At 39.5% G+C, this 13,875-nt stretch overlaps 2 protein-coding genes and 1 long non-coding RNA gene across 3 annotated transcripts in view; 2 read left to right on the forward strand and 1 right to left on the reverse strand.

The window, feature by feature from the left end:
- The window catches only part of LOC126999438 (alpha-2-macroglobulin-like), a 29,734-nt gene extending 22,052 nt beyond the window's left edge, over nt 1-7,682 (forward strand). Inside the window, exons 19-27 of the mRNA XM_050862028.1 lie at nt 102-223; nt 1,009-1,159; nt 1,784-1,917; nt 2,744-2,848; nt 3,529-3,802; nt 4,171-4,322; nt 5,319-5,531; nt 6,316-6,723; nt 7,295-7,682. Of these exons, the coding sequence (XP_050717985.1) occupies nt 102-223; nt 1,009-1,159; nt 1,784-1,917; nt 2,744-2,848; nt 3,529-3,802; nt 4,171-4,322; nt 5,319-5,531; nt 6,316-6,723; nt 7,295-7,336 (1,601 nt within the window). The 3' untranslated portion in view covers nt 7,337-7,682. The remainder of the gene's footprint in view (nt 1-101; nt 224-1,008; nt 1,160-1,783; nt 1,918-2,743; nt 2,849-3,528; nt 3,803-4,170; nt 4,323-5,318; nt 5,532-6,315; nt 6,724-7,294) is intronic.
- On the reverse strand, nt 4,799-5,340 carry LOC126999442 (uncharacterized). The gene is made up of 2 exons (XR_007753378.1): nt 5,205-5,340; nt 4,799-5,082 (listed from the first exon to the last, which is right to left on the reverse strand). It is a non-coding gene; the product is annotated as an uncharacterized LOC126999442 (long non-coding RNA).
- Nucleotides 7,683-10,457: 2,775 nt separating the features above from the next.
- LOC126999445 (RING-box protein 2-like) lies at nt 10,458-13,257 on the forward strand. The gene is made up of 2 exons (XM_050862034.1): nt 10,458-10,687; nt 12,128-13,257. The coding sequence occupies exons 1-2, from the start codon at nt 10,522-10,524 to the stop codon at nt 12,292-12,294; spliced, it is 333 nt and encodes a 110-aa protein (XP_050717991.1). The 5' UTR covers nt 10,458-10,521; the 3' UTR covers nt 12,295-13,257.
- Nucleotides 13,258-13,875: the final 618 nt, after the last annotated feature.

Here is a 13,875-nt window from a genome sequence, read left to right on the forward strand (position 1 = left end):
GGAAATCACTGAAAAATGACTTAGGCGATTATTTTATGAGGGTGACGATACATGAACTGATAAGCACACACTATTCTGACACACTCTCTGGTATACCTTAGACCTGGTAGATGGGACTGATTCGCTGGGCCCCTGGGACGTGAGGGCACCTGGAGGCATCGTCGAGGGCTCGGACCGTGGCTGGGTGACTGTGGTGGGCAGCCTCCTCTCCATCTCCCTTGAGGTGAGTGTCTTGTCCCTCCCAATTAGCGTTGCCAGATTATCGCATTCACCACACTGTATTTATTATTTTTAAGCCTCAAACTCTTGTACCTACACAAATAACGAAAGAATTTTAAAGTTAGCGTTAAAACTGTTATATATTGATGTTTGCTTGTTTGTTTTTTATATAGATACCAGTAAGAAACTACGAAAATGCAATACGGCATGTACAATAATTTGGCAACTGTGCTCCCAATACACTGGTGGCAGCCATGGGATCCTCTCCTAAGTTGTGTTTATAATTTGCTTGGGCAGGAAGGTGGATATGGCCCATGTTTCTAGATAGTTCCGCCATCCAGCACAGTTTCTTTGTAAGCGCCCAATCCAATGTGTGATAAACAAGTGTAAACATTAGTCTAGAATAAGATTGCAGTCGTCCCTCAAATAGTACAATTTTCAATAGTTCGGTTTCGGTTTTATACGGATTGTCACGGAAGATCTTTTTAGGATTTTAAAATTTCCTGGTCATCGAGAAATTCAAAAATCCTAAAAAAAACTTCTATGAAAATCCACATTAAACCGAAACCGAACTATTGGAAACCGCACTAATCGAGAGACAACTGTATTTCTGTTTTGGGTCTGACTGGAGAGTAGGAGAGTGAGAAAAGTAAAATGTGCATCAGAAAAATGTACGTATTTGTGAGAGCATGTGGCAACTATATATATACCAAGCATTCTTCCAAGACTTTGCATGGGAAACATATCTAAGTGAAGTATTACATTATGCCTTTTCTTGCTTGCCACCAGAACCTAGGCCACCTTATCCGCATGCCTTACGGATGTGGCGAGCAGAACATGATCAAGTTTGCTCCCAACGTGTTCATCCTGCAGTACCTGACCATAACGAGGCAGGCCACACCCGAGGTCACATCCAGGCTTACCAACCTCATGAAAACAGGTGTGGCAACAGGCTCTACTATGATTAATGTTCCTCTTCTTCTTCTTTGTTCGCATCTTCTCCCATTCTTGGTGTCGAACTTACGATGATCCTCCTCCATCTTGCTTGATTCATCGCTGATCCTTCTGTAGTGCCAGTATTTAAATAAGGACAGAAAATAGAAATGTAGGACGCCAAAAAGTAGTTTAAGTATTGCAAGTAATTATAAGTACTGGTTGGCTTCCTACATTTCTATTTTCCGTCCTTATTTAAATACTAGCATTACGCTTCCTCTATTTCTAACACTGTGATTAATATTGATAGCAATTAACACTACTGCTGCTCTTTCTGCCACTGTTGCCTCTTGTGCTGGTGTGAGAATTGCTCCTGCATCATCATCATCATCATCATCATCATCATCATTTAACGTCCATTTATTCCCTATGGTGAGGTTGGACGGGATATGAGCCTCCTCCACTGTTGCCGGTCCATAGCCATTTCTTCCGTGATGTTCAGCCTCCACATATCTTCCTCCACCACCTTTCTCCACATCATCAGAATAACATAACTAACTTTCCATAACAATTCCTGTGCCCATAGTTTTACCAGGTCGCAACGCAGTGTGACGAGTGTTGTTCTTTCCAGGCTACCAGCGACAACTGTTGTACCTCAGGAGCAATGGGTCGTACAGTGCCTTCGGGTCAGCTGACGACAGTGGGTCCACCTGGCTCACGGCTTTTGTGGTCAAATCTTTCGCCCAGGCCCAGCCGTTCATCACAGTGAGGCGGAGAACAGTTCACTAGAAATATAGAAATAATGAAATCTTGCATAATGTAAACTGTCACTACTTAACTAATCATTAACTAGACAAGAAGATGTAGGAAAACAGGAAAATATCAGAACTAGATGATTTAGAAATATGAGAATAATGAAATCTTGCCTGTATAATGTAAACTGTCACTACTTATGGGGGACTAATCATTAACTAGACAAGAAGGTAGAAGCGTCAAAACAAGGAAAATATTAGAACTAGATGATTTAGAAATGAGAATAATGAAATCTTGCCTGTATAATGTAAACTGTCACTACTTATGGTGGACTAATCATTAACTAGACAAGAAGGTAGTAGCGTTAAAACAAGGAAAATATTAGAACTAGATGATTTAGAAATGAGAATAATGAAATCTTGCCTGTATAATGTAAACTGTCACTACTTATGGGGGACTAATCATTAACTAGACAAGAAGGTAGTAGCGTTAAAACAAGGAAAATATCAGAACTAGATGATTTAGAAATATGAGAATAATGAAATCTTGCCTGTATAATGTAAACTGTCACTACTTATGGTGGACTAATCATTAACTAGACAAGAAGGTAGTAGCGTTAAAACAAGGAAAATATCAGAACTAGATGATTTAGAAATGAGAATAATGAAATCTTGCCTGTATAATGTAAACAGTCACTACTTATGGGAACTAAACATCAAACTTGGAAAGAAAGTAGTAACATCAAAACAAAGAATTAGATAGATGATTTAAGATGTACAGGAATAATGAAAAATTGTTGGTGGGTTGTAAACTGTCCCCGCTCTGCCTTGCTCTCCAGATTGACAGTAAGAACCTCCGTGACTCGATAAAGTGGCTGGTAGAGACGCAGGGACCGGACGGCTGCTTCCCCTCCATCGGCAAGGTGTTCAACAGGGCTCTGAAGGTTGGAAAATACACCACACAACACACGCACAAAAAAACATGTCGGTCATTTTTTTCTTTTTTCTTTTTCTTCTTTGCCTTGAAAAATCACATGTGGAAGGTATTTTTTCGTTTTCATAGAGTCTGTTAATTATCCCTTCCTCTTCACATTAAAAAAAAAAAAAATAATAATAATAATAATAATAATAATAATAATAATCACACATGTAGGAAGTATTGTTTATTTGCTCATATATACACACACACTAAAAAAAAAAAATGAAAAAAATAATGAAATAAAATAGATAAGTTGATAAAAAATAATAAAAAAGGATTAAATGAAAAATAAATGAGTAAATAGAATGAAATAAAATAAATAAAAAGATAAAAAAATTGTAAAAAAGGATGAAATAAAAATAAGTTAATAAATAGAATGAAATGAAATAAACAAATAATAATTAGATAAAAAAAAATATAGTAAAAAAAATAGATAAAAAGAAAATAAATAAATATAAAAAAATGTAAAAAAAAAAAAAATCCGTGGAAATAAATAAAACTAGAAGAATTTATAAGAAAACGTCACATTACAGAGTTGGCAGGCAGGCTAATTTTTTTTCATCCCATTCTTTTGCCATTTTCTGTCCATTTTCTATTGAGGAGTAACATATGGGAGTCATTACATTTATAAAAACGTATCCGCAGGGTGGCGTGGAAGACCGAGGAGTCGAGGCGCTGACTGCCTACGTGTTGGTGGCCCTTCTTGAGAGCGGGGCGCAAAACATCACCTCTGCCACCCTGAACGCCACCTCCTGTCTCCTGAACACTCGCTCCAGCCTAAGCCCGTACATCCTTGCCCTTAAGGCCTATGCGCTGGCCCTGGCGGAAAGGCCTGAAGCTATGGTGGTCCTGAATGAGCTGATGGCCCGGGCGGTTGTGACACCTAACTCCACCCATTGGAAGCACTCAACAGCATACAGTGAGTGGCTGGGATGTTGGACAGTGAAAAATGATGTAGTGTGTATGCTGTATTTTAATGTCATGAGCTGTTTTCTTTACCTTGTTTATCTGATGTCACTTGCTACTGTCTCACTTCCCTTTTATCTTCATAGTGAGTGGTTGGGCAGTCAGACAGTGAGAAAAATGGTGTAATCTGTATGCTCTATTTTTACGTTATTTTGATTTTGCCCTTGAGATGCTTTACCGCCTGTCACTTTTCTTTCTTTTCCCCATTCATGTTCAGTAACTTTCCTGTGTCTATCTTACTTTATCCGAGGCACCTGTCAACATCTTATTGTATCTCTAAGTCGTTTCTAGAGTAAGGGTATTTTCGCATTTCTCTCATAGGTCAAAGTAACTCGGTGGCAGTGGAGACGGCTGGCTATGCTATCCTGGCCATGCTGACGCTGGACCCGAAGGAGTATGAACAGCCCGCCAGGATGGTGGTCAAGTGGATCACCGCACAGAGGAATGGCGCTGGGGGCTTCTACTCCACCCAGGTAAATAGAAGTATAGTAGATCCTCCATTTAGCGGATTTCTTCTTAACCCCTTGCCTGCGGATTTCCTACAAGAAGACTACAGGAATGGATCAAAAAGTGGCTGCTACAATTCAATGACGAAAAATGTAAAGTCATGCACCTTGGGAGGGGAAATCCAGCATGACAATACCACATGGGAAACACTCCACTATCCACCACAGAGGCAGAGAAAGACCTTGGACTGTTATATTACCAGGCTACCAGTGAAGGTGAAATCCGTGCCAGTCGCAGCAGATGGGTTTAGGATTTCTATATAAGATGCCCTTGAGCTGACTCCTTCACACGAACAAACAAATAAATGTCCTACCAGTCTCAAAATGATAAGTCCCTTGAAGTACCGTAACACCCCTTTCCTCTGTCTCACATTAGATAAAGGGTTTTCAGTACTATATAGATGTGTGATCCTGCTGCTTTATTCCCTTAACTTTATCTCCTCTCCTCTTCTTATCTCTTTCTCCTCTATTCTTTTCTCATTTTAATTTTTCTTTTTCTATTCACAATTCTGTCCCTCTTTCCTTCTCTTCTGATGATTATGGTCTTTCTCTTCTCTTTTCTTCTCTCATCTCTTCTTATCTTTTTTCTTTTCTTTCCGTCTCGTCATTTGAGCTTCGGTGACTCTAAACAATTTTATTATGCCTCGAAATTTTACTAGAAAACCAGAGAAGTAAAAATATAGGTGTAGCATATTTACATTACTTTATGCTAACTATTACATTTAACCTTTTTATTAATTTCTCCACTATATGAATTCCCTCTAACACTTATTCTACTTCTACTGCTATCTCTAATTCTAATTCTGACTCCTTATAATCACTATCTTTATGCTAACTATTACATTTAACCTTTTTATTAATTTCTCCACTATATGTATTGCCTCTAACACTTATTCTACTTCTACTGCTATCTCTAATTCTAATACTAACTTATAATTTTAATTCTAACTCCTTTTCGTCCAGGACACAGTGGTGGCCCTCCAAGCCCTGGCCAAGTACGAGTCCACACAGTACCAGGGCGACATGGACTTTGTGGCGACCATCAAGGGCATCGGCATCGACCACTCCTTTGCCGTCACTGAGGACAACAAACTGGTGACCCAACGTGCCCCCCTCCGCACCCTTCCCACCTCCCTCTCCCTCACCATGGTGGGGAGCGGATGTGCTGTGTTCCAGGTGTGTGTGTGTGTGTGTGTGTGTGTGTGTGTGTAGTGGTGAATGATCGAGACAAGGAAACTCACCACCTCTATCTTGTTCACTACTAATGATTCTATTGACCTCTAGTGACCCAATTTGTCTAGTGTGTTGATTTTTGTAGCTCTTCATTTTCCTTTACCTGTTAAAAAAAATATATACGTGTAAAAAACATCAGTGATGAAAAAGTGTGTGTATGTGTGTGACTGGGTTATGTGAAGCTAAAGACCCATACTGTATTATTTTCCTTCTCTATCCCTCTCATTTTCATCATTGTCCTTTTCATGCCTATTAGTATTTCGAATTTCCCTTTCCTTCTTTCAACTTTACTTTTTCCTCCTCATCCTCTTCCCTTTTCTCCTTCCTGTTGCTTCCTACTCCTCTTTCTTCTTCCCTCTCCAGATCTTCCTTATCATTATTCCTCTTCCTCTAGGTATTGTCCTTACCCTCACTGCTTAGTAACTTTAACCCGGTAGCAGCGGGGACCATGTTTCTTAATGGTCCCTCTAAGTGAAAGAAATAAGAAAAAATCATCACTCACACAAACCATTTCATAATATATATCAAAGCATTTGTGATCAGTTTATGCATCATCTATTTTTGGGTGTTTATATCATGGCACAAATTTGGCCTGTCGCTGCTACACGGTAAAGCCACAAATTTGGCCCGTCGCTGCTACACGGTAAAGCCACAAATTTGGCCCGTCGCTGCTACATGGTTAATATGTCCATCTTTTTTCCTCTCTATCCATGTTCCTTCTCACCAGTCTGTCCTGCGGTACAACGACCACGAACCTGAAGCAAGCGACACCTTCACTCTGAGCATCAGGACCCAGACAGCAGCGGACAAGACCTGCACCACCAAATGGATCAACCTGTGCGCCAACTATGTCCTTCCCGGTCAGAAGTCAAATATGGCCGTGATCGAGGTGGAGCTTGTGTCGGGCTACATCCCCATCAAGGACGACCTCAAGAAAGCCGTCAAGGAGAACCCCCTCACGATCAAGCGCTATGAGGTGGACGGAAGTAAGGTGATGTTCTATATTGAGGAGTTTACCGAGGGTCAGAATGTGTGTCTTCGGCTGAGGGTGGAGCGTGTGGTGGAGGTGGAGGAGGCTAAGGCAGGCTCCGTGACCGTCTACGATTACTACGAGCCGGAGTCTTCAGTGAGCAAGGTCAGTATGTGTGTTTTCCACTAGTTACAGGATATATGCAAGGTTGTACAGCAGACCCTTAATCTAATCTCTATATTTATCTATCCATTTCTCTCTATGTATATCTATTGGTCTCTCCAATATTTTGTTCTAAACGTAATTTTTTCAGTAATATAATTATGCTCTAATGATGCGTGTGTGTTAATTTGTATGTGTGTATTTGTGTGTTTACGAGTTTTCTAGACTAAACGTAATTTTTTTATGTAATATATGCTTTAATGATATGTGTTTGTGTGTATTTGTGTGTGTTTGTATGTGTGTATTTGTGTGTTTACGATTTTTCTAGACTAAACGTAATTTTTTTTATGTAATATATGCTTTAATGATGTGTGTTTGTGTGTATTTGTGTGTGTTTGTATGTGTGTATTTGTGTGTTTACGATTTTTCTAGACTAAACGTAATTTTTTTTTTATGACATGCTATAATGATGTGTGTGTGTGTTTGTGTGTGTGTGTGTATTAAATTTGTGTGTTTAATTTACAAGGCTTCCTTTCTCTCTGGTGAAGTAAAGCATATATCATTCCGTCCACAGACCTACAATCTCCCGCCAAGCAATCAATGTGTCAACGCTTGATGAGCCTCAGATTCCAACATTCACCTTGATAATGATACTCCACTGATTACAAACTACTACTGGAAACTCCTACAAATGTTCATTTTAGTACTTTATCTACACTTTCTAGAGCATTTTTTACATTTCAGCAGCACTTAAAATGGTGTTTACAAATTAGCAAAATAAATGAAAAATGAAATGACAGATTCTTATATATTCAGGTCAACTGTATTTTTTTACTCAATATTTTCAGTATAGTTATTACAAGTTGTGCTTCAAGAGATGCTATTCATTGTTACAACTCTGTACTAATTGTTGTTATGTTGCTCAGTAAATAAAATGAAGGCTTAATTATTTCTCATTGGAATACCGCGTTTTCTTTCCCGAGTCATTTTGGGCCCGTTCGACAGTCCAACACTTAATCACTGTAATTAAGCGCCCAAACCAAACTATATATTCTCCACAATAATTCGCTATTTCTGCTCAATGCCAGATGCTAAAGAGATTTCCCGTGTGGTCTCTAAAATTTCCTCCTTTTTACGTCAACGCCAAACGCTAGAGCTTTCGTACGAGGTATTTTTGTTGTATTTTGTGTTTAGTTGGGGAGCTTACAAATTTGCTATACCGGACTATAAAACTGGCCCTTTGTCTCTTCGTCGATTTTGGGTGGGCTGCGAACTGACTACTGAGGACAGGATTTGTGGTTGAAGTGAGGTCAGCGCACTTTGTCCTTCCTTATCTTCCCCCTTATCTTCCTCATCATCTCTAATCTTACTTTTCTCCCTTCTATACTTACTCGTTTTTCCCTCTTTTTCATCTTCTTCCTTATTATCTTCCTTTCTTTACATGGGGGTCGATCTTGAGCTATCACTTGCCTTGCATCGACCAACTATTCATGAAACGTTCTGAGGCAACTTGAAACTAAGGTCGGTATCATAAGACATTCGCTTCTCACATCAACATTTCTAAAGGTCAAAGATGGAATCAATCGGGCTTTAATGAGTGTTTCTTTAGGTTCAGGGTACAGAAGAAGGGCCAAACTACCACCAGGGTCATAAAACTACTACTAGAAATGCCCCAAACTCCTATGAAAGCCTTGCCAAATATTTGTACTGGGAGACGAAATATGTTTAGCAATACTGCCCCTAACATTCACAGACGTTCTGGCATTATGGTAATTTTTTCCACACACACATATGCCTAGGAAAAGTACAGAAACACCCAAATTCAATCACAGTAATATTTGTACTGGGAGACGAAATATGTTTAGTAATACGGCCCTTAACATTCACAGACGTTCTGGCATTATGGTAATTTTTTCCACACACACATATGCCTAGGAAAAGTACAGAAACACCCAAATTCAATCGCAGTTTTCTCGTTTTAATCTTGTGCGTGTCGCTATTTAATTACCTCACTTCAGCAGGGAGCGACACATTTGAACCCAGGCTTGTGGATTCGAAGCTTCGCGCGTTTTCACTACAGCACGGAGACAGGATTGGAGATATGTTTTTTGAGGATCGTATTATATAAGACATTTCACCGCCCAAGAACACATATTTGACAAGGTATTCGTAGGAGTTGTGGGCATTTCCGAAAGTAGCTTTATGACCCTGGTGGTATAGTTTGACCCTTCTTCTGTACCATGAACCTGAAGAAACACCTATTGGACAAGGCTTTCGTAGGAGTTGTGGGCATTTCCGGGAGTAGTTTTATGACCCTGGTGGTAGTTTGACCCATCTTCTGTACCATGAACCTGAAGAAACACTCATTAGAACCCGAAGCTTGGCGCGTTTTCACTACAGCACGGAGACAGGATTGGAGATATGACAGTATTCGTAGTAGGAGTTGGCATTTCCGAAAGTAGCTTCTGTACCATGAACCTGAAGAAACACTCATTAGAACCCGAAGCTTGGCGCGTTTTCACTACAGCACGGAGACAGGATTGGATATATGTTTTTTGAGGGTCAAGACATTTCACCGCCCAAGAACACATATTTGACAGGGTATTCGTAGGAGTTGTGGACATTTCCGGGAGTAGTTTTAATGACCCTGGTGGTAGTTTGACCCTTCTTCTGTACCATGAACCTGAAGAAACACTCATTAGAACTAGTTAATGACCCTGGTGGTAGTTTGACCCTTCTTCTGTACCATGAACCTGAAGAAACACTCATTAGAACCCGCGACTGACCCCTTCTTTGACCTTTAGAAATAGCTGATATGAGAAGGGAAGTGTCATATGATGCCGGCCTCCTTATCCAAATAGCTGTGGGTTTCATATATCAGTTTGCCCTAATTGTTATAGTCGACTGGAGAACCTACGACAAGTATATATTTTGTTTCCGGTAAGAAAGAGAGAATGATGGGCTATAGGAAAAAGAAAAAAATCCTTCCTTATATATACGGATGAGATGTGACCAATCAATTCATTATGGGAGTGTGTGAAGAGTCCTCAGAGGAAATGATATGCTGGTAAATGGGTAAGGAAAATCAGCAAGCTACTTATTAAAACCTGTTTGGAGCAAAGATAAAACTATACTCATGAACTCTTATTTTGATGTCATTATATATTGTTGTTTCGGATATAAGTTGTAACACTATATATATTGCCCCGTTATCCTCCTCTAGCTTTCTATCCCATTGCTCTCCGTCGCATAAAAACCTTCCTATAAAATACAAGCGGACCGGAGAGGGGAAAATAGAATAAAATAAAAATGATTGATTGATAGTTTATTGTTGCAAGTAAAACAACAAAGGAGAATGAAAACCGTCTCTATACAGCCTTAACACTGTGCAGATTGCCCCGTTATCCTCCTCTAGCCTTCTATCGCATTCCTCTCCGTCGCATAAAAGCCTTCCTATAAAACACAAGCAGACGGGAGAGGGGGAAATAAAACAAAATAAAAAATGAAAACCGTCCCGAGGTGAAGACGGACCCTCACGACGTTACGAGGCAAAACTTCAAGCAACGATGCCAGATTGTCGTACTCAGCCTCTTAAATTTACCAACTTCCGACCTAAAATCTATCTCCTGGGCCTCAATAACTAGATCCGTTTATATTTAGCGTTAAAATAGTTAGTTCCTGATGTTTCTTGGCAATAGTTAGGCGTCTAAAAACGGTAAATACTATGCTATGAGTACGATAATCTGGCAAGGGTGAGCAAAAGGTAAACATTGGCAGCCGCATCACCCGAGAAGCTCCGCCATGAACAACAACGACGCAGAGCTCAACGATGGCGAGACAGAGACCATCGCCAGCGACACCCAGAAGCCGGAAAAGATGTTCACGCTTAAGAAGTGGAACGCGGTGGCCATGTGGAGCTGGGACGTGGAGTGTGACACCTGTGCTATCTGCCGTGTGCAAGTCATGGGTGGGTACCGTTCTTTGTTTCCTTCACCTCTTTAATAACCTAACTGATCTTCATTAGTAACGGTGTAATACTTTGTGACCGCAACTTTAGATCTATTCGTGTTGTGTATATTTGTCAACACGTAATTGTAATGCAAGTCATGGGTGGGTATCATTCTTTGCTTCCTTCGCCTCTTTGATAACCTAAGTGATCTCCTTCATTAGTAACGGTGTAATACTTAATGGCCGCAACTTTAGATCTATTTGTGTTGTGTATATTTGTCAACACGTAATTGTAATGCAAGTCATGGGTGGGTATCATTCTTTGTTAACTTCGCCTCTTTGATAACCTAAGTGATCTCCTTCATTAGTAACGGTGTAATACTTAATGGCCGCAACTTTAGATCTATTTGTGTTGTGTATATTTGTCAACACGTAATTGTAATGCAAGTCATGGGTGGGTATCATTCTTTGTTTCCTTCGCCTCTTTGATAACTTAAGTGATCTTCTTCATTAGATCTATTTGTGTTGTGTATATTTGTCAACACGTAATTGTAATGCAAGTCATGGGTGGGTATCATTCTTTGTTTCCTTCGCCTCTTTGATAACCTTCAGTGACCCTCTCTATTAACAATGCTGCAATATTTAAAGACAGCAACTCAAGATCTTTATTCGTGTTCTTATGTATTTCTATCACTATGTAACTAATGCAAGTCATGGGTGGGTATCGCTCTTTGTTTCCTTCCCCTTATCAACTTTTATTGTTTTCATTAGCAACAGTGCAGTACTTAAAGACAGCAACTCTAGATCATTTTATGTTAATGTGTACATCTGTCATCATTTAATTGTATTGCAAGTCAAAGTTCCAATGCAGGCTATTATTGGTTAAGTGTACAGAGCCCTTGAACCATAACATAGCTTATGGTACTGAAGTGTACAGAGCCCTTGAACCATCTGCACACTCTTGTTGATAATAAGGTCACATACTGTACTCATCATGGGGTAAATGTTCAGTATTACACCCGTTTGAAGGTTACAGAGCAGGCCACACCAAACTTGCACCCTGCCATCTCATTTTCTGTTACTTTAGCAGTCTTAACTTGCACTTAAATGATGTCATTTGGCACTTCATTGAGAGATGAGCCCCATTTCTGGAAAACTACTGTGCCTGGTAGTTTTTACTTTGTGTAATTGCTTCTTCTTGGAAATTGAAATAAGCTACCAGGATCTTCCCTATTCTACTTAACAAATATTTATCTCAACGATCACCATTAAACAGGCTGCCCAGTTCTGCTCTATTATATTCAGTAGTGTACTACCTAACACCCAGTTTCCATTAGGCTGCCCTATTCTTCTTCAATCCTAACCTAATTTATTCGCTATTCCTAACCTTCACTCTTCCTACCTAACAAATCTTTGCCCCAAACAACATCACCACTAAACAGAGGCCATTTGTCCACAGATGCGTGCTTGAGGTGTCAGGGCGAGAACAAGCAGGATGACTGTGTGGTGATCTGGGGCGAATGTAACCACTCCTTCCACAACTGCTGCATGAGTCTTTGGGTGAAGCAGAACAACCGCTGTCCGTTGTGCCAACAAGAGTGGTCTGTTCAGCGGGTTGGCAAATAGTTCAGCACAGCCTTGGGTCTTGTGCTGCACCAAAAGGCTGTGTTGTGCTCGAGTGAGTCAGGATAAGGAATGGCTGCGATGAAATTAGCAAGTATTGTATAAAGATAGGGATTGTGTGTATAATTTTGTATACTGGTATGTTATGTGTGGTGTGCGTGTGTGTGTGTGCGTGTGTGTGTGTGTGTGTGTTCAAACTAGCTTATCCTAATTGTATTTTTGCTGGATTGAGTCTAGCTTGTACTGTCCAGTGTCCAGGCTTTTGAAACTTTTTAGATTTATATTTAGAATTTAAGTTTTTAGCATTGTGTGTGTGTGTGTGTGTGTGTGTGTTATTGAATTTGTTTGATAAAAATGAGTTGATTGATAGTTTTGACGAGAATAAGAACATCAATATACTGTTCTGTTCAAGCAAAAAATATCCCTATTCTATTTCTGATTGGTGAAATGTATGAATGATTTTTTATTGCCAGTCGTGTGTCTGAGAAGTTTGCTGGAGAGTGACAGAAACAGGATTTGTGCTCCAAGTCATTAGTCTATAGCATTAACATTAACTTGAGATGAATATTGTATTGTAAGATCAGTAATTAGAAAAAAAAATATTATTACAGTTATAGTGCTACTTCTTATCTTTCATTGGAAGATTTATAATTATGTGGATTCAATTTACTTACTCATCTTCTTATGGAACCACTAGTCTGCTGTTAGTGGTATGAAACTGAAATATACCAAATTGTATTAGATAAAATTTGCTTCTTTTACAACTGTAGACAAAGATAAGTGATATTTTTTCTTTCAAATTTCCTAGCCATAAATCCATCAGACTTTTCTTAGTTTGGCAGTTTATCTTCCCCAGTGTCATGACATTTTTATATTGGTTCCTCAAAATATCTTGTTATCAACACCTCCATCCCATGTCCATGATATTACTTTACCCTGAGGGGAATAATAAATGAGTTTTCCTTATGTCAAATGTGTCTTTGGAGAATGCTTGACCCAGAAACGGTTCTTCACCTCTTTATCTTATGTTTTTTTTTTTTATTTTATTATTTTATTTTTTTATTTTTTTTACGTCTGAACCTATAGCGCCGGCAGGCTTGCTTGAGGGACCTGGATGGTAGTCGGCCCCAGCCCGTCATGGCGCAGGCAAGTGTTTATAGTGGCGCCATCTTCTCTTGTATGCTGTAGTATTAGGCATCAGCTTAGTACAATGGCAGTGGTGTTAGCAGACAGTGAAGGAATGCTGCAAAGAGTTGTAAATTAATTTGACATTGTGTAGGAGGAAAAAAGTTGAAAGGATATGTAGAGAAGAGGTAGGTCATGATATTTGGCAGGGCAAGAGGACATATACTAGATTTTGCAAAGCCATACAGAGTTAGGGCAAAGCTTATAGATGAAGATTATATAAGAGCATAAAATTTGGTTGGGGGAGAAGAGGATGGAGGAAGTGATAGTATTAAGGGTCAGTTGTATATATGCATTATTAATTTACTTGGTTTAAATATAAAGACGTGTGCTATGAGTGGGTGGGGGCTGCATATTGGGCAAGAAAGAAAAAAAGGAAAGCAGCAAAGATCTAATAAA

The sequence above is a fragment of the Eriocheir sinensis genome, chromosome 16 (genome assembly GCF_024679095.1).
Source record: "Eriocheir sinensis breed Jianghai 21 chromosome 16, ASM2467909v1, whole genome shotgun sequence".
In the NCBI taxonomy this organism is placed as follows: domain Eukaryota; kingdom Metazoa; phylum Arthropoda; class Malacostraca; order Decapoda; family Varunidae; genus Eriocheir; species Eriocheir sinensis.

Excerpts from the sequence above, each read along its gene's own strand:
- LOC126999445 (XM_050862034.1), top strand. The coding sequence starts at position 10,522 with ATGAACAACAACGACGCAGAGCTCAACGATGGCGAGACAGAGACCATC. Across the intron at positions 10,688-12,127 it reads CTGCCGTGTGCAAGTCATGG|ATGCGTGCTTGAGGTGTCAG; the intron begins GTGGGTACCGTT and ends ATTTGTCCACAG.